The 19,791-nt window shown below is 43.4% G+C and overlaps 1 protein-coding gene and 1 long non-coding RNA gene across 18 annotated transcripts in view; one reads left to right on the forward strand and one right to left on the reverse strand.

Annotated features, from left to right (window-relative positions):
• Positions 1-2,464: 2,464 nt before the first annotated feature.
• On the reverse strand, positions 2,465-10,145 carry LOC142018169 (uncharacterized). The gene is made up of 4 exons (XR_012646747.1): positions 9,748-10,145; positions 8,296-8,519; positions 5,395-5,465; positions 2,465-4,467 (listed from the first exon to the last, which is right to left on the reverse strand). It is a non-coding gene; the product is annotated as an uncharacterized LOC142018169 (long non-coding RNA).
• A 59-nt stretch (positions 10,146-10,204) lies between these two features.
• Positions 10,205-19,791, forward strand: part of AGFG1 (ArfGAP with FG repeats 1) — a 76,383-nt gene continuing 66,796 nt past the window's right edge. For 3 of the 17 annotated variants that reach the window (XM_075003668.1, XM_075003660.1, XM_075003670.1), the window contains exon 1: positions 10,207-10,612. In XM_075003668.1, the coding sequence (XP_074859769.1) occupies positions 10,446-10,612 (167 nt within the window). In that variant the 5' untranslated portion in view covers positions 10,207-10,445. Of the gene's footprint in view, positions 10,613-19,791 lie in introns of all 17 variants that reach the window. The other 14 variants (XM_075003661.1, XM_075003669.1, XM_075003672.1 and 11 more) reach the window with 8 other exon arrangements.

The raw sequence follows: 19,791 nt of genomic DNA on the forward strand, positions 1-19,791 counted from the left end.
GTATAATGGGATGAAGTTAGGAGCGCTACTAGAAGCTCTATGACCAAGTCAGACCTGAACTGATTTTTTTACCACAGACTGAAAATGTAAACTTGTGGCACTAGTATCATGATCACTTGGGCTTGTTAGAGGCCAGTGGAACTTGGAGCTTGACCTTACTCAAATATGAATATTTATATGTTGCCTCCTTCAGTTCTAGCTGGATCTGGCAGTCAGCAGAATCTCCCTTCCTCTCCTACAGTTGTCACGCAGCTTCTGCGTTTCACCACTTGGCTTCTGCTCAAGACACAGTATGTGGCTTTTTGTGGCGTCAGCATATTTTTTGTCAGTGAAGAAACACCCTCGTTTTCAGGAGAAATGTCTTCAGAAATGTGTTGGGTTTCCTGTATTTATCAGATGTGGTTAATATGTACAACACTAGTTCATGTAAACAATGAAAGCCTATTCCTGCTCCCATTGAGATCAATTGCAAAAATCCCATTTATTCTTTTGGTGCAGAGTTGGGCCACTGAATATATCGTTCTCATTACTCTGAGTGGTCCCAATGCAGTAAATAGAAAGACTAACTCTTGGTGCTAGTAAGGACTGTGGTCCCAGTTCTTAAAGTTCTTAATCAGTTGCTTAGCTTTAGGCAGCTAAGTAATTCTATCTCTATTCATCAAACTGCTTAAGCACATACTTAAAAGTGAAGTAAGAGTTTCAGAACTTTGATAAATCAAGGGCAATAAGGAGGGTGTAAAGAAAGGGATTCCAGAAGTTCTCAGCATTGGCCTATCTCTGCTCCCACTGAAGCCAATGGTAAAACACAAAGGCTGTGCCTACAGTACAAAAAATAACTTTGAAGTTGCTAACTTCGAAGTAAGCAACTTGGAAGTTGAGCGTCTACACACACCCTACTTTGAAGTTAAACTTCGAAGGAGGGCACTACTCCCTTCCTGGGAATGGCATAAAGACTTAGAAGTTGGGCTCCCTACTTCTAAGTTAACTTTGAAGTAAGGGAAAATGTTAGTTTCTAGTGTAGACACACCCACAAAGTCTTATTTGGAATCTGCCTTTCGGAGGCATCAGCATCTATATAAGCAAGTGGTATGTTCTGCTCAACAATCTCAAAAGCTTGCATTGCAAAATTTCTGCCTCTTGTTCTCCTTTTTTGTGTGTATGTGTTTATCTACCCTACTTCTGTTCTAATGCACTTATGACCAAAGCTTCTAGGAAACATGAGAAAGGAGCTGCTGTGTACTTGCAAGCTATTTTCTCCTCAGTTCTCAATTATCCATTTGTCACATTTTCTAACAAGCACATTTGTGTTTTCTTCCACATATCTCCTTATATATGTGCCCATATTAAATAGGTTCCCTGATCCCAGGGTAAACTGACAGAGGCTACTCTAGAACTAGCAGGGACTTGTCAGAATTAAGCAGCGCAGTCAAGCCAATTAAAGCACCCAGAGCCATAGAGGAGGTTTCCAGAGCTAAGTGAGTCAGACTAATAACACCTGGGGCCAATTAAGAATCAATTGAGACTGGTTAAAAAAGGCTCCTCTTCTAGTAGCTCAGTGCGTGCAAGGAGTTGAGGAGAGAAGGTGTGGTGGAGGATCTAGGAAGAGCAAGTGCAAGCAGGTACCAGAAAGAAGAACTTGGGGATAAGGAAGGTGCTGAGAAGGACTGTGGAAAAGTGGCTCAGGGAATTGTAGATGTTGCACTGGAGAATGTTACTGGAGACATTTGCAGGCAGCTGGTTTCACAAGGTCCCTGGGCTGTACCCTGGAGAAGAGGGTGCGCTCGGGTTCCACCTTCTTCCCTCTCTCCGTTACAGCTTGGGAACAGGACTGGTTTTGGTAGCAGGGTTTGCTCTGCCCTGTCTGAGTTGGAGGGGTCACAGAGACAAATGAATTTGGCTTTCCCACTTTTTCCCCATGCTGACCAGTGATACTAATAGTTCAACAAACAGCACACTGGTGGCCTAGAGAAAGTGCCTAAACTGGGGAATGCTGTGAGCTTCTGAGGCAAGCAATCTACCTGAAAGTGCAGGTTCAACCAAGGCTGAGGAGAAGCTTTGTCACAATATGTACAATTGTGTATTTTAGTGTGCATGCTGCTTTCTGCTTTATGAGCTATTCACATGCTTCACATGATGAGGTCGCAGGTGATTGTCTTAAGGACATGGGTACAGTGAATCTTGAGAAGGATGGATTTGTGTTTGCTTTGGGAACCTTCACTGTATTTTATAGTATGGCCAAAGAAAAAGCCCAATCGTTTCATAGTGAAAATTAAATAAGAATAAACATTTGTAGGTATATTTTATATATAGTCTGGATAAATTTTGTATTGCCTAACAAAATTAATCACACTTTTAACATTTATTCAGATGAAAAGAATGATTTTCCTTATTTGTGGTGTAAAATAATTATATATCCTGTGAGCACTAACTGTCATAGAAATATCCTGCTAAAATAACACAGGTTTTCAATATATACAATCTGTTGTATAGATATATAAATCCCAATATTTCATAATTCTTTTTTCACTACTTTCAGTAAAAACTTTCTGCTACTACTTTTAGTGCCAGTATGTGATAATTCAGCACAACCTCCTATAAACGCAAAACAATTTATTGAAAAAATGCAACCTACATACAATTTTTGATGATTTCCTTATTATCTGGCATAATTAATATCAATATAATTAATAGCTGACCTTTAAGCTTGTTGGTTATCTGCATCCTAGCCTATATCCTCTATTGACATTTTATATTCTCTAGGAGTCTTATTGCATATACAGAGAAGGAAATCCATAATTTAGTGCATCAAAAGTGACAAACTCTGAAGCTTATCATTTGAGGACTCCATCAATGACTTTGCTCTCCAAAAATCACAAAAGAAAATGTTTAAATTTCAGCATTAAAAAAACAGAGAGACTTCAGGTTGTACTTATCATCATCATCATCATCATCATCATCATCATCCAGCATAGGCTCAGCGCCTGTTATTCTCTGATGCCTCCCTCTCTATTTCCTTCCATCTTTTCTTGTATATTGTACTGCTTCCATTAAATAAACTGCTCTCTTGAAGTGTAACTGTTTTTGTGTTGCTATAAAGTTATTATATGTACTCATTAAATCATAGAGAATAATCTGAAACTATTTTATAATGCAAACATGCATATTTCAAGGTGTGTTTACATTATTTTATTTTACATCTTCATCTTTGTAAATATGCAAATATAAAGCTTGAATGTCCTTTTTGTGAAGATAATAAATTCATTTTTAATGGTATGGGGCCTTTTACATTTGACATAATGTAGGGCCTCATAATCCAGCCCTGCCTACAGAAAACTCAGCTGAAGTTAGGCAGTTGATGTACTGTGGTTACATTTTATCATGCTGATCTGTATCTCTCATTGTTGCCTTGTTTCCTGAGCCTGTATGCATCTGTTGTCTCTTGCCTTCTATTTAGACTGTAGACTCTTCACCACAGGGACTTTCTCTGTTTAATAGTGTTCAAGGAAACTCCATGCTATTTCTTTGCTAAGATACAGATTTTTGGCCTCTGCCCTTTTTCCTAACAAACAAGTCCATTAAGCAGGAAATAGTCCAGCTGGTTTACATGGGGTTGAGGTGGTTTACAAAGGTTTACGCCCGGCTGCTACGTCTATTTTGCCATGATAATATGGATCAGGAAGCTGAGTCCTTAAAGGATAACTTACAAGGCATATCTTATTCAAACTTTTCAGTAGTGTGCAGGCTGTGAAAACATGGGTATACCCTGTCACAGATGATCTGTCAGCGTCTTAATTTTAAAACTTGACTATCTAATGTTAGGTACTTAAATCAGGATAAGCAGTGCAATTTTCAGAAGTGCTCACCTCCCAGAAAGTGAGTAGTTTTAATTCAGACCAGCACAAGGGCTCCTCTACGGCATCAACAAATTCCATGGAATTTGTTTTCTTTCATTTGATCAAAAAAGTACTTGGTTTATAGGGGCAGCCAGATTTAACAATGAAAGAATGTGTATGTCTGATCTTAACAAAAAAGGCAAAGATCTATGACAATATTCTCACAAACAGAACTCTCTTCTAAAAAATCACTGTGAATATTCTCACTAACATTTTCTGAAACAGCCTTCCAGAAGATCAAGCAGGGACCGTCTTCGTAAGCAAGTAATCGGAAAATATTGTGTAGCAATGTGATGGGTGGGAGCACTACTGCTCTTTTCTTGACATACCAGCCACCAAATTAATTAAATTACCTATAAAAAATTAAACTCAGAGACAGTGGGTCCCAGAACATCTCCAGAAAGTGTTGGTAGGAAGCCAGGGGAGTCAATAAGAAAGAATGAGATTTGAATTGAAGGAGTGATCTGCCTGCAGCAGTCCTTTGTATGACCAGAAGAGAGATGCCAGGACCCCAGGTGTGGAATTTCTCAGTAATAGTCATACCTAAAAAGGACTGAATCTCGGAACAAAAGACCTGTGGGTAGAAAGGGGATGTTTAGTCAGATACAATTAGGTTATTTTATTTTACCTTATTATATTTTTTTGCACTTCCCTGGTCCAGCGCCCTTGAGACTTCAGTGGTCTTAAATGAAGGATTTTGCTGGACCAAGGGAGATTAATGCCCCCCAGTCCCTGGCTGCTCCCCAGGCTCATCAGTCCTGGCCCCAGCTGCCAGGGGACGCCAGTGCTTCATCCCCATGCGGCTGCCAAGGGATGTTGGTGCTCCTGCCCCGTCTCCCTGTGAGGCTGCCGGAGATACTGGTACTCGAGCCCTGGTCCTGCATGATGAGGAGAGGGATGCAACCTCTGATCCCCAGCCCCCCTGCAGGGTTACAGGGGGGATGCTGCGTCTGGGCCCAGCCCTGCTGCCTGTCTCTGGGACTGCCTGGATGCCAGCTCTTTTTGTCCTTCTGTCCTGGGTCTCTGGTCCATGCACATCCCTGGTCCTGCTAGATGAGGGATGCTACCAGACCAGAGAGTGATAGTTTAAGGTGTTACCTGTCTTCTGGTTCTGTTAATAAAGTAACCTTTCTAAAACTATGATCTGCTTCCTGTGTCCCGTGACTGAAAGGTCAGCTGTAAAGGAAATACAGTGGTTTTCAAGCTCTCTCCCAAGAGAGGATTAACATCTTGGGGGTTACCCCACAAGAAGACATCCCAAGTGTGTCTTCCTGGGTTCCCAAAGGGTTTTTTGCACCTGGGTGGTGGCTGCGTATCACCAAAGGCCAGGGTACCTGTGATCTTGGGGAGTCTTTTTTTTTTTTTTTTTAAGTAGAAGCCTTTGGGGCAGTGTACTTTAAGGTTCTTGCAGGCCCCCCACATTCTGCACTCAAAATGCCAGAGTGGGGAACAGCCTTGACAAGGTACAACGGACAACTGCAAATCACAAAGTTTTACTGACCTCATCCTATAAGCATGTAAGCTCAGCTTGTTCTGTGACTGTAAGCTCCTCCACCTCCATGAATGGTTTCGCTTCAGGGAAGAAAGGAAAATGTAAAGGGCTCTGTAATGCAGGCAAACCAGATGCCAGGTCCTGCCAAAGCTTTAGGCCTCACCTGAGCACTGACATGTTGATTGCTGGAAGCCTGTCTGCTTTACCTGTATGTTAATGTATTTGGTGTTTAGACTTCATGAAATACTTGTAAGTTGCTGCATGTATTAAACTAACCCTATCTTTATCATACCCTGATAGAATATTTAAATTTTCTGTGTAATTGTAAGTGGGTCTTTGCCAACGAAAGCTTATGCTCCAGAGTATCTGTTAGCCTATGAGGTGCCAAAGGACTTCCTGTTGTTCTCAAAGATACAGACTAACATGGCTATCTCTCTGATGCTCAGAAACTGTGAACCTGTTAGGAGTGGATCATCTGATCATTAAAAAGGTCATCAAAACTAAATGGGCCATTGAGGGACATTGCAATACAACTACTTTATTAATTGTCCTTTCATACCCATGGAGTGGATAAGGGGAAAAGGGCTCATCCCATCAGCTTTAATTCTGGAAGAAGGAAAATAGCTGATATATTTTTTCTCTCTTTTCTGTTTGGACTCTTTCAGGGTCAGCACTGTGAAGAAGCAGCAGAGATTCTCAGGCTCAGCTTGGTTTAGCCCTAATACACATTCATAACTGACAGGTAGCTACAGAAACCTTTTAGAAACCATGTACAGCAACTCAGTTGTGTATATATGTTGGCACCCTTTAATCTGTAATAACTCTCTTGTCTTTTTATTTTTACTTAATAAATCTTTAATTTATCACAGGATTGACTACAAGTATCATCTTTGGTGAGAGATGTAAGGTACAAATTGAACTGAGCTAAGTGACTAGTTTCTTGGGACTAGCAGCAACCTCAGTCTTTTGTGATCTTTGGTATATAACAACCCTCAATCACTAAGTCTAGCTTGCCTGGGTGGCAGTACTTGAAGTCACTGTCTTTGACTCCATGGCAAAATATTTATGTTCCTGTAGGAGCTCACATTGGTTCCTGGATCACACCATCAGTATAGGGTCTCTGCCCCGCTTTGAACCATCTGCTTTAAGCTTGGCTCTTACTGTCATGATTAACTCCAGACAGCATGACAAACTAAAGGAAGTGTTTATATGGTGGCATAAATTTCTTCATATTATAAACCTTAAATAAATAATTACAGCACATATGAGTTATGAACTAGATATCTTATAAAGATCTTCCTCAGTGGAGATTTGCTTTTTTGCTTCAGTTTCTGCTTTTGAAAAACTCAGAATTACTTTGAGCGACACAAATTAATTGCTTTTGCTCTGGAAAGCTCTAGCATGAATTCAAACACATCTGAAAATCTTTGCATGTGTAAATTCTACAAAGTAGAACTAGTTGAAAATGGGCAATTCTAGTGTGTAACCTGTCAAACTAAGCTGAGCCGTTCCTGCAATCTGACCATGCTCATCACTTAATGGCATAATGTGTGTTTACTCTTGGTGTCAGTGATGGTCCCTGATCTTTTATATAATCGCATGAGCACAGAAACCATTTAAATTAAGCAAATATTTCCCTTATCAATCCTTTTAAATCACATCCACTTACCGCCCTATTAGTCTCAATGGACAGCCACTATCAATGGCTATAACTGCCACATGATATTCAAATTGTAAAGTGCTCTAAAGTTCTCAGTCAGGTCCAGCCTGAGCAGCCCCAGATCATACCATTTATAAGGACACTTAATTTAAAAAATGGGCTAACCTAATAACCATATGTGGACAATCTTCTGGACCTTTCTGCATACTAATGAGATGTGGCTATAAAAGGCTGCCATCTGGTAAAAAAGAGGGGAGGGCTTGCTTGACTTTTGGCTTGGCTCCTCCCTTCTCTTCTCACCCTGCAGAAGACAATTGAGCTGATCACTTGAGCTGAAAATCACTCAAGCTGAAAATCACTCGGAAGAGCCTTAACTGCTGCAGCTTCGCCATTCTACTGCGATCATCACAGCAGCTCAGGAGAATCGAGGAGACCAGCGCTCGCGGTTCCAGCGCTGCCACACGACGATGCCGCTTCCCAACACTGACCGCTGCCACCGGCCGGTGTCGACCAACATTGCTGACCGACGCCCCCGAGGCTTCATTCTTTATACTGAGCAGCCTTGCTTGACACGGCGCAGCTTTGTGCCTGTGCGGCCAGCCACGATGACAACAATTTTCCAGAACAATAAACGCCATTGGCCCTCTTCCTGAGCTAATCAGCCAGAGATGCTAATATCCTTTTAAATGTAATATGTTGTATTCAGTTAAAATGTTAATGTAATTATTGCTAATTACTTAGTTACGCTAGCTAGCTATATTTGCCTAAACTTAAAAGGTGCTTAAAGTATAACTGCCTGGTGATAGGGAACACCCTCACCAAATCCTCCAGCGGCAGAAGTGGTGCACCGTTGACTGGTGCAAGGGCTCTGGCCTAGCAAGCCAGAATCCCATCGGGACTAAGCATTAGAGCTGCGGCCTCTTGCAGTCCTATTTATTAAGGGCAATCCAGCCTGACAAATCTAAGGGCAATTAAGCCTACCAGATTAAGGTAATCAAGCCTGCCATTCAGGAATTAAAAGTTATACATAAGTCAGATATCTGGCCGTCTGACAATGCAGTGATCGAAATGTACCAATTAATTGTAAGTCAATTAATAACTATATAATGAGTTTTATTTCCTTTTTATGTTATTACTGATGTATTTTTGTATGCTGTTGTATGTAAAAGAAACCCTACATAAATAAACCATCACAGTTCATTTCAGTTAAGACCTTTAATTTCATATTTCTCCATAACCGCCTCAATTACCTTGGGTAGAGAGTGAGCGGATGCTCTGTCTGCACTTCCCCACGGGTTATATACTGAGGTCTTCCTAGGCAAGCCACTTTGGTTGTTTTGTAGAATTCCTCTCTAGGTTATTTTTCAAACTGCTCAGGCCACCGCCTTCAATTCCTCCTTAGCCTCGACACAACTGAATGTGCTCTTCATTTTGTGCCACGCTACTTCTTCTGTACTTTGGCATCCTTTATTTTCTTTATTTGAGAGATCGAACAAAGTTGGGTGTTAAGCTCAGATCTAAGATTTGTATGAGGCAAACATTTAATAATCCCTTGAATGACAGAAAGCGAGATTAGAGTGACAAGGGAGGTGAGGTAATATATTTTATTTGTCTGAGTTGATGAGACAGACGAGCATTTGAGCTATGAAGATCAACTCAGGTCTGGGAAGGTGAAGGATAATCCAAGAGTCACAGTTATAGGTGCAGCCAAAGAGTTCCTGGGGCCCACAGCAGCACAATGACAGCAGGATGTGGCTTGAGGGCAGGTCCCAAGGTAGCACACTGACAGGGGGGCCCAGTCAGTTGGAGTGCAGGCCCTTGAAATTCCAGGGCCCAAGGCAACCACCTTGCTAGCTTTGCCCTAATGCTGGGCCTGAACAGATAAAGATAAGGTGGAACACACTGTTTACGATCAGATTGCAGTTACAGGACAAAACAAGTGTATTACCGACTGTTGCAATAAGACATAAATGGGGTTATACCATGATAGTGTTCAGTAATGTTATTTATGATCGTAAGCTTCCAGGCTCATCTATTAATTATGTTATACAGGTTTTACTTGAAAACCAGGACTGAATTTCAGAGATGGAGTGATCATTTTCTCCCCATAAGTGACACGATGTTTCTCTTTCATCAGTTTTCTGTGGGAATTCATTTGAAAGCTATACTGCAAACATGACAATGACAGTTAGATTCCAGAAAAACCTCCCGAGCCTCTCTTTATTATATGTAAGCAAGGACTGGATCCAAGGAAGAGCTGCTAATGGGTGGGAAAATTTCCATCAAAACATTTTTTGAATGGAAAACTGGAGTTTCAGCCAGAGGTGAAAGTACAGCCTGGGACCTGCCAGGTTCCTTAGACAAGTGTGTGTCGGGCACAGTCTAGACGCCCTGCAGGGGCCTGAGGTGGAAGGGATAGGACTGGGGTTCCCTCACCAGCCCTTCATGAATGCTGCTGCAGCAACAGCTAAGAGCCGTGGGGCTCTAGTGGCAACTTGAAGATATGGGCTCCGAGCCACTGCCGCGGCGGTAGCCCCAAGCCTTTCTAAGTGCCCCCCTCCCCCCCAACAGGGCTCGCCGCGGGAGCAGCCACGTTCAAGTGTCGCTGCAGCAGTGCTCGCGGCAGGGCTCTGGAAAGCACTGCCGCGGCAGGACTTTAACACTAGCCGCCTAACGGGCTGGTACCGGCAGCCGCTCCTTACCAGCAGCGGCCCACTGCACGCCTGGTTGCAGCTGAAGGATGCTTGTGGGGAGAGCGCCTGCTTGCTGCGGAAACTCTGGTATTTGCTCAGCGCGCCAGACGGGAGCCTCGCGGTGCTTTCGTGCCCGCCCGCCCGCCCGCCCGGTGCTCCGCCTACGGCTGAGCCTCTGAGCAGGAAGAGCTTTCAGTCGCGTCTGCCGGCCCCCAGCAGCCACGTCCTTCCCCACCCTCATGGGCCAGGGGGCAGGAGGGCGGGACCCCGAACAAACACGCCCATCTCCGTCACTCCGGCTCCTCCCTCTCTCCGCCTCAGCCCCGGCCGGGGAGAGCCCCGGATAGGCCATTGTTGGGAGCCGCGAGTCCTCCCAGCCGGCAGGGGGAGCTGCAGGCAGACCGCGCACTCGGCGGATCCCCGCCTCGGCCCCGCTCTCCTTGTTCGGCCCCGCAGCGCAAAGGTGTCGCGCAGGTTCTGCCTAAGCTCGTTATTCAGCCGCCTCAGGCCCGGCTCCGCCACTGGCCGCCTCACCGCTGGTGCGCGCGGCTCCCCGCCCCCTCGCCCTTCTCTGCGCCCACCCCCCCCCCGCCGAGCGGGACCCACCCCCGCCTCCCTCCAGCCCGGGCCCTGCGTGCCGCCGCAGCCTCCCGGTGAGTGTGTGCGGGGCCCGGCTCCTGCCGGCCTCTCCCCTGCCCGCCGGCGCCATGGCCGCCAGCGCCAAGCGGAAGCAGGAGGAGAAGCACCTGAAGCTCCTGCGGGAGATGAGCAGCCTCCCGCCCAACCGCAAGTGCTTCGACTGCGACCAGCGCGGCCCCACCTACACCGACATGACGGTGGGGAGCTTCGTGTGCACCTCCTGCTCCGGCATCCTGTGAGTGCGCGCCGCGAGGGGGAGCCGCGTGGGGCGCCTGCCGAGTGTGGGCGGTGGTTCTCTCGCGCGTGAAATAGCCTCCCACTGCCCCTTGTGCGCCGGGGTTGGGCGGGCCGTCGGGCGGAGGCTGGTACCCGCAGCGGTTAGCGGGGGTTGTCCTACCCTCCCCCACCCTATTTGCTTTGCAGCTGTTAACCACCGTGAACGCGAGAAATCCGTTAGCGGGAGTGGATACATCACCGGCCCTTTTGGGGCACACCCGCCCCAGCAAGATCTGCTGTTTTGGTTTTGCTGGAGGCCGCAGGTGGTTGAATTTGAGTGTTTTTTCTTTTTTTCCAAGACTAAAAATTTGGACGAGGGTTTTGTAGGTTTTGATCGTGCGGGTATGTGGTCGCTGCAATAGCCTTCTGGTCTAGAGGGTGTGTTCGTAAGAATGATCCCTAAATCGCTTAAATTTTTAAAACTGAAAAAATATGGGAATCATTGATGCATGTTTAAACAACGCGAGGTGGATATTTGGGAGTGAGGGAAGCAAACTTTACTCTTTTCTAGGACTCTTTCCTGGAAAGTAATGGAGCGATTAACTCTCAAGACTGAATATTTCTAAAGTACAGTACCTGTTAAAGTAACTCATTGCTTTTGATTTTAGATAACTATGTTAATAAAGTTGTGGAGCACGGTGTCCTGCCAAATGACAGGCTTTGTGAAATGCCAAGCTGTAAAACAACTTGCTGATATCAATGAGTTGGTTTCCTTCTATTGGATTGAGCTTTAAAGCATAAAGAGTACAGGAAATCATCTGATAGAATCTTCATGTATTAACAATAATTTTGTCTTAAGTGGCCAAGTCACTGGAAATGAAACTTGTAAAATTTCAAGAATGTCTTTCAGTTGCTATACCAACATACAGACTTCTTCACGAACTGCTTACGCAAGTGCTTGTATGAATAGGTGGACCCAACAACTTGACATGTCTTCCTGTGCCCACTCCCGTCCCCCAGTAGAAAGACACACATGAAATTTGAAGCATTGGAGAGCAGTCAGTTTCAAGGAGTGTCTTGCAAACTCATTGTCTAACTGCAGTCATGTGAGCAGTCAAATTGGCTTCAGTAGGAAGGCTCAGTTGGATAAAGCTTTGCATGTGCAGATGTTTGCAGGTTTGAGTGCTGAGAGATGGAAAAAATGAGAAGCTTGACTGAATTGAGGCAATAAATATTTCACTACATAAGTTTGAATTTAGACATCCAAATAACCAATGCCTAGCTTTTTGTGTTTAATGAAGAAATGGCTTGGGGGAAGGGATAGCTCAGGGGTTTGAGCATTGGCCTGCTAAACCCAAGATTGTGAGTTTAATCCTTGAGGAGGCCATTTAGGGATTGGGGCAAATAGATGCCAGGGATGGTGCTTGGTCTTGCTAAGGGGGTAGGGGACTGGACTAGATGACCTCCTGAGGTCTCTTCCAGCTCTAGGAGAGGGGTGTGTGTGTATACATATTGCAAACTAAGTGTTTTGGTATAATGCAGGTAGGTTTCTTTGTTTATTTAAACAAAGCAAACAAGTCAGTTCCTTGTTGCATTTCCGTGGAACAAGCTGCCTTTTTATACCTCAAGACTCCTAATTAATCTTGTTTCCCCCTGCCCTTTCTTCATTGTTTTTCACAGATGTGTGTACTTCTGTGAACGCCAATCAAAACTGAAAAGTGAACTCAGGTTGTTGAACTGGAAACATGCTTAATTGGATATGTGCTTGGTTCCTAAAGCAGCCAACTCAAAGTAATCAATTGTGCTTATATTCAAAACAATGTTTAAGATGACATAAGCTTAATGAGCGCATACATTCCTTCTGCTAAAACTGACAGCACACTTGAATTACACAATACTATTTTAAATAAGCATAGCATATGTGATATACACTGATCTCAGCTGAGATGCAAGTGGCTAGGGTCCCTTTTAGCTCATCAGTTAAAGCTGCTATTTATGGATCACTGAGGTCTGTAGTCTAGTCTACAATAAGATGAAGGATTCATCTATAGCAGCCCACATCCTGCACTTGCTAATTGGCTATACTAGACATACATTCAAATGCCTGAGGAGACAAAGGTATCCTTAGAGAGTCTGTTTCTTTATCTTTACTTTAGAAGATTAACAATCTTGCCCCACTGCCTTGTGAGTTATCCTGGGAAGGAGCAAGGCTAAGGAAGTAAACCCTGACAGAAAATCGGGAGGGGAGTCTTAAGGTGGTTCTGTGCCAACTTCTGGCATTGACCCAGCAACTCCTGCAGCTGAGCTCGTACCAGACGTAGAGATTATCCTCTGCTTTGGACTATATCAGTAAAGCCGAGAGGGGGATACTGGCGTCTGGGCAGCCCAGGGTCCCGAAAAATTGCCCAGGCTCGTGCCTGGAGAGGTATTCCAGCATCGCTTAACAGTGTTATAATTGATCTCAAATGGAACTAGGAGGGGTGCGATCCAGTCTATGTAGACTGAAGGATGCCTATTACTACTACTAGAAGATTAACAAAGTCAACTTCTAAATATGCAGTGTGTGTTTAAAATTAGGGATATAAAATCAGGGATATAGTTAGTTAACTGGTTAAACCTTGTATTTTGCTTTTCAACAAATGAAATGGGGGTCAGGGAGAGGCATGTCATCCAGGCTGGGCTGAAGCAGCTCCCTTGCTATGGATGGGAGCTACCCTGGCTGGGCTGCAGCACCCTCTTCAACCTCCCTGCCCCCAACCAGGTGGGTCTGGGGCAGCTCCCTGCCCTTGGTGGTCTGCTCCAACTCCCACCAGTTGACCATAACCACTAAGTCTCATCTGTTTAGGGTGAGGCTTATTGGTTAACTGATTTAAACATTTATATCCCCAGTTAAAATCCTGAGACAGTTGCTACTGTTTTCTCAAATAGAGTGAATAGCAACTAAAAGGGTTTTTAAATGGTAATGTTTAGTTTGAAATAGCCTCAGACTTTCATTTTGGCTTATTTCTTCAGATTGTGTTTTGGGGTCAAGTAAGAGCCATAATAGTTATCGTGCAAGACCCTGTCCATATCCATTTATGCTTTCTTGGCATAAATAGTTAATGTTGATACAAGTAACGCTTTCTGATGGTGAAGACTTTTGCTGGTGTTTTTTAGTCTTGCTGTGTCATAATGAAACTTCTGAAAGACACGGTATTCATGTGACAATGGAACTATAATTCAGACTGACTTGTTTCTCAGTACAAACAATTTTAATGTAGAATTCAGTGACAAGGGAAATTAACATTCATATAGTAAGATTCTAAACTGTTAGCTTTTTCATATGACCTTATTCAATATTACCTTAAAAATAATGGAGTTCATACAGTTTTAACACTTATTGCCATGGTTGTGGTGTGGAAGTTTACTATAGGACTTTATTCAATTAATCATGTAATTTGTTTCATATGCTAAAAAAAACAGTTCTTCCTATCTTCCAACTTTTATTTTGTCTAATACTGCTTCAGCGGGTGCTTTCTTTGTGGTATAGTAAAATAGTTATTTCAAATCTTGGCTACATTGTGCAATGAAGGAACATCAGGTTCACTTACTCTGTAGATTAAAGTGGTAATTAACTTTTTCAGGTATTACTTCTGATGAGCGAAATTATGTGTATAGATGGGGGAAAATATATACCTCCAGGGACAAGCATGATGTTTTAGATGTTGGCAGCATTAAACTTTTAAAGCTGATGCTCCCATTATCTTCAGAAGTTATCTGAAGTGCAATTATGTAGCTCATACTTTATTTTGCTTTGCTATCCATATTTCACTTCACGTTTTCTCCAGCAGCCTCCTGTCAGCTTTGGTTATTATAAAAGTGTGGGAGAAAATAAATTTGCAATGCAAACAGAGTTTAATCCAAATAGATGACCTTTATTGCTGTCCACTGTGAGCGCTCTCTCCAAAATCCAGTACACTAGACCCTCTGACTTGAGCAGACTTGGCATCTGTGTGTGTGTGTGGTGTGTTTTTTTTTTTTTTTTTTTTAATATCAGTGGGAGTTGGGGGGGATCCTGTCTCCATGTTCCCTGTCTTGCTGCTTACCCCTTGCAGGACCCACCTGCCAGCAACATGCTGCCGGCCGGCATGGGGTCTTCTCAGAAGGCAGCTCCTGCCTCACAACCACCCAGGGCTGTAGCACCAAGGGTAGTGAGGGGCAGGCACAGCAGGCAGGGGGCTTGTGGCCCTCCTGGTCCAGCCAGAAGCTCTGATTCCTTCTGTGGGCAGCTGGGGGAGGCACCTCCTACTCCAGCTGCTGTGCTCTCAGCACTGAACAAGTATGGTCCCCCTGCCACTCTCCAGCTGTGGGGCATCCGCCTACCCATGGAGCCTTTAATGGCATGAAGCCTGAAGCAGCTTGAAACTCCTGCTGCTGCTAATGGTGAGAGCATGGGGGTCGCTACCAGCAGGGGAGAAGAGGGGGCAGCTGTGTGTGCATGTGACCCTGGAGGACATGGGGTGGGGGGCACCAGAGCCGCCACCGCCTGCGTCTCCTGGAGTCAGGTCTGGCCTAGTGGGCTGAGCGGGGGCCATGGAGTGCCACACCCTGGCCAGCTCCTAGCCTCGTTGCTGCCAGGGATTTCCCCTTGGCCTCAGCAGCAACTTAGGGTAGAGCTGGGGGCCCCACCCCCACCATGTGTTGCATAAAATTCAAATTATGCTTGGTTCTCCGGGAATGTAATTATCATGCAAGCTGGGGACTTGGTGTAGTTTTACTAGCTTGCTCAGTGTCAGATGTCTGCTTTCTGTAGACTTCCATGGTGAAGAAAAAAGCAAGCTGTTATTGTGGCGAAAAAAATTGTCTTAATAGTTAATGTTGAATTTTGTACTTAAATCAGCAATTAAAACTATGTCAAAATATAAGGTTCTCCACAATGTGTAGTGCTTAGTGAGTACAGAATTTAGTTCTGAGAATTTTCATGTAAATCTAACACTTTCCTCTATTTTCCTTGGCCCAGATGAGCCAAACAGAATGAGACTCTCTAACCTTTTCATAAAGTTAAAACTCAATGAAATCCTATGTGTAGGCTAAAATTGAAGAAATTAGGTAAAATTTGTTGCTCGGATTTATTGTCCAATTATTTTGTTTTGTGCGAGAGGTTGTATTAGCATTGCAGGATGTTCTAAACTCATGCTATTGTGGTAACAGAAGTAACTCAGTCATTGGCCTTCCCACCAGCTAAGGCATGCACTGCATTTTTATTGGCTGAAATGTCAGTGAATGAGGGGTAACTGGGATTAAAATATTGGCTTCAACTGTTGCTCTTTTTAAAGGTTCTGTTGCCTCATTCTACCCTCTCCCTTCTTATCTCAGTTCATTGCCAATCTGCTCATGTGCTTCCTCAGTGGGAAATTAGATTCTTATAGATCAAGTTTATCAGAAGAGGATTACTGCTGAGCAAATTAAACATCTGTTGGAGCATCTGGAGAAAATGTGGGGTGGTATGACCCTTTCACTGTGCTGTAACTCCTCCTGGTCTTCCAACACATTACTGCTTCTCCCCAGGTACTTCTCTCTGGCATAGAGAGAGTAGGCATGTGGGGGATTTAGAGGCCTTTAGAGTAAGGATCTCTGTGTTAGAAAAAGGGCTGTGAGGGGAATGTGGCTATATCAGGGAGTTTAAAAAAAGTAAAAAGGAGGGGATTTCAAAGGCGCCCTCCAATATCTTCAGTCACTCTTTTTACATGGCTTATGCCTATTGCCTCTGCATGCTTTTGCGTTGTTGCTCAAACACTTTATAAAATTGTGCATTTACAAATGTTAATTTGATAACCTAGAAACTTTCTTCCAAGAAGATGGTACTCTTATTCTTTCATATTTTATAATGTTGTCCTATATCCAGATTGCTAAATAGGGTTGTTCATGGTTAGCCAGTAAGTCTCAACCTAAGTGAATGAGGCTTATTGGTTACAGTTAACTGGGGCAGGGGTGCTTCAGTGCAGCTAATAGGTTGGGGGCGGGGCTGGAGCAACCTCCCCAGCTGCCTCCCCCTTTAATAAGTTCGCTGGTAGGTTAGCCTGCCAGTTAACCAAATAAATGGGATTTTATATCACTACTGATAAATCAGTTTCACATTAGAGGAGTAATTAAATTATATGCTCTAACTGCTTTGCACTACCAAGAACAATGCCAGCATTCCATAGCATGCTGTTGAACGGTTTAAAAAGTTCTAACAATCTGTTGCAGATCACAAGTGACTGCTCTCTTTTTAAGTTTTACGTCATATTCTGATATAAAAGTTTAACTAATTTTTGAAAGCCAAGGAAATGCATCAGTAAACTTACCTGCTCTCAAGCCTAAATCCATTTTAGAGTATCAGCAATTTGAGACTAAAATTTTACAGTGTTATAGTTATCCACACAATGACTATTAAAGTGAAACTTAAAAGGAATCCAAGTACATTCTAAACAGCCAAGCAAACTAAGTGTTGATAGCCACTGTGAATATTCTCTTGTTTTTGCTTCCCCCCCACCCCAGAGTTTTTTTTTTTTTTCTGCCTTAGTCTAACTTACTGTGTAGTATTAGTATCTCCTTTTCAAGAGATTGGAGAGAAACTAGGAACTAAAGTTCCAGTTGTCTTTATGCGTATCTGAAAATATTTCCAACATGTTCTGAAATCAGTTTGTTACTCGCATTAATCCCCCTGTTTAAATGAGTTAAGTTGTAAATGTGAAACATGTTTTGATGAGAGAATTTTCAGCATCCAAATATTTAAGGTGATTTTATTTTTTAAATTAAAAGCTGTTTTGTGTTAAATTACAGTTACCCTCCTAATTAACGTTTTGCTCATGTTTTTTCACTTATCTAGGAAATAAGCAATAATTCACTGTCTTCTAATATACTGAAATGTATACTAGCAATCTGAAAACATTAATCTGTATAATTATAGCATCCTTCTCAAAGTAGGAAGAGTGTACCAATTTCTAGTATAAAGGCTCTATTTAGCTGCAAATCAGTATGTTTAATGGCTATATCAAACAAGGCCCTTTTTTTCTTTAGAAAATTGGAATACAAATGGAAAAGTTGTTGAAGATTTAAATCAAGGTCTCCCACCTGATGACTTACTATCAATCCACTTTGCCCCTGGCAGTTTGTTTTGCTTCAGCTTTCCTTTTGTGGTTTCATCAAAAAGAACATCAGGATCTGTAATGGAAATAGGCCTCCTTTGTGGTACATGCAATGCATAGTACACACCTGAATAGTCAGAGATGGATGTCTCCTATATTCAGCATGAACAGAAGCTATCTAAGGCATGTCGCCTTTCACCTGCCTTTAACTTCAGAGCTTTAAACGTATAATTTCAGTATGGCTACAGAGCTTCTTCAGTATTACCTGTATATGCGTATCATCGTGACTATGATGACCGGTAACCCACTGGCTCTGGATAGAGCACTTACATGCAACCTTTGGCAATTTATTATGGATCTAAGTAACCCAGGAGATCCCTGTGTAACCCCATAGGTTCCCTCTGTCATTTGACATCGAGTTCTTTAGGTCACAGAGAGTAACTGTTGGAACTACAAAGGTTACAGTTACACTACAGTGCTCTGTCAACACTATAGTCACTGTCAGGAGAGTTTTCCCAACAAAACTTCTGTTGATAGTTTGTGGCCACACACACAAGCTAATCAGGAGAGTACTCAGCCCTGTTGACAAAGCATCCAAAGTCCCGGCTGCTCTCGGCAAAACAGGACCCCGGAAGTGCAGCAGACAGGGCTGCCCACTGATGTGGATGCCCTGTCTGTCGAGAAAAGGCCAACCCCAAGTGTCTCAACAGCTTTTTTTGTTGACAGAGTCTGTCAACAGCAGTGTTGTGCCTCAAAGCTTTGAGGCAGAATGCTTCCAGCAAAAGTGCTGTTACGTCCAGATAGTGTTGACAAAATGCAGTGTGTATGCACACTCCACAAGTTTTGTTGCTGGCAAAGCCTTGGTTTTGTCAAAACTTGCTAGTATAACTGTCGCCTAAAAGAAACGATAGATCCATCACTTGAAGTCTTTAAGCCAAGACTGGGTATTTTTGTAAATGTTTTATAGTATAGCTCCACCAGAAAATAACCTTAAGTGTGGATGTCAGAAATGTAGTAGTTATTCCTCTTTATTTGGCACTGGAGAGGCCACATCTGGAATATTGTGTCCAGTTTTGCACCGCGCCCCCCCCCCCCCGCCTTATAAAAAGGATGTGGATTTGCTGGAGCATGTTCAGCGAAGGGCAACAAAAATGATTAAGGGGCTGGAGCACAAGACCTATGAGGATAAGATGAGGGATTTGGGCTTGTTTAGTTTACAGAAGAGAAGACTTAGGGGTGATTTAATAGCAGCCTTCAACTTCCTGAAGGGGGGCTCTAAAAAGGATGGTGAGAGACTGTTCTCAGTGGTGTCAGATGTCAGAACAAGGAGTAACGGTCAGAAGTTGAAGAGGGAAAGGTGTAGGTTAGATATTAGGAAAAACTACTTCAGCAGGTGGGTGGTGAAGCATTGGAATGCGTTGCCTAGAGAGGTGGTGGATTCTCCATCCCTTGAGGTTTTTAAGTCCTGGCTGGACAAGGCCCTGGCTGGGATGACTTAATGGGGATTGATCCTGCTTGAAGCAGGGGCTGGACTGGATGACCACCTGAGGTCCCTTCCAGCCCTGTGATTCTGTGAAATGATCTTTTTTTTATATTTGTATCTATATGAAGAAAAAAATACCAAACTGGCATATGTTTATTAGACTATTAACAAAATAAAGGATTATATTGGGGTTTTAAAGCTTCACAATGAGAGTTAATGTTCAGATGGTAATCCACCATGATTCCTGACTCCTCCTTTGTTGTTGCTTTCCAGAGTACAGGCCTCCATCCTGTACAGGTGACCTTTATTCTTTGTTCCTTGATGTATGCTTGCATTAAAATGCATGTTTGAGTTAGTTCATATGACCAGGCAGTCAAATTGTGCTGGTGAACTGATTGTCTTGTCTGCTGTTTGCAGCTCTGTTAGTCTTGGTCATCTACAGATTTCATCAGGAATATTATTTATATTCAGATAATGGACCCAAATGCCAGGGCTAACCTTTCAAAAGGAGCTTGAGGTACTCCTGCTGTTTCCCTGGCCTCCGAACATGCATTCTGTGAGGGGGGGGAAAAAAGCAGTCCTCTCTCCCCTCCCCCCAACTTTATG

Source organism: Carettochelys insculpta, chromosome 10 (genome assembly GCF_033958435.1).
Source record: "Carettochelys insculpta isolate YL-2023 chromosome 10, ASM3395843v1, whole genome shotgun sequence".
Taxonomy (NCBI): domain Eukaryota; kingdom Metazoa; phylum Chordata; order Testudines; family Carettochelyidae; genus Carettochelys; species Carettochelys insculpta.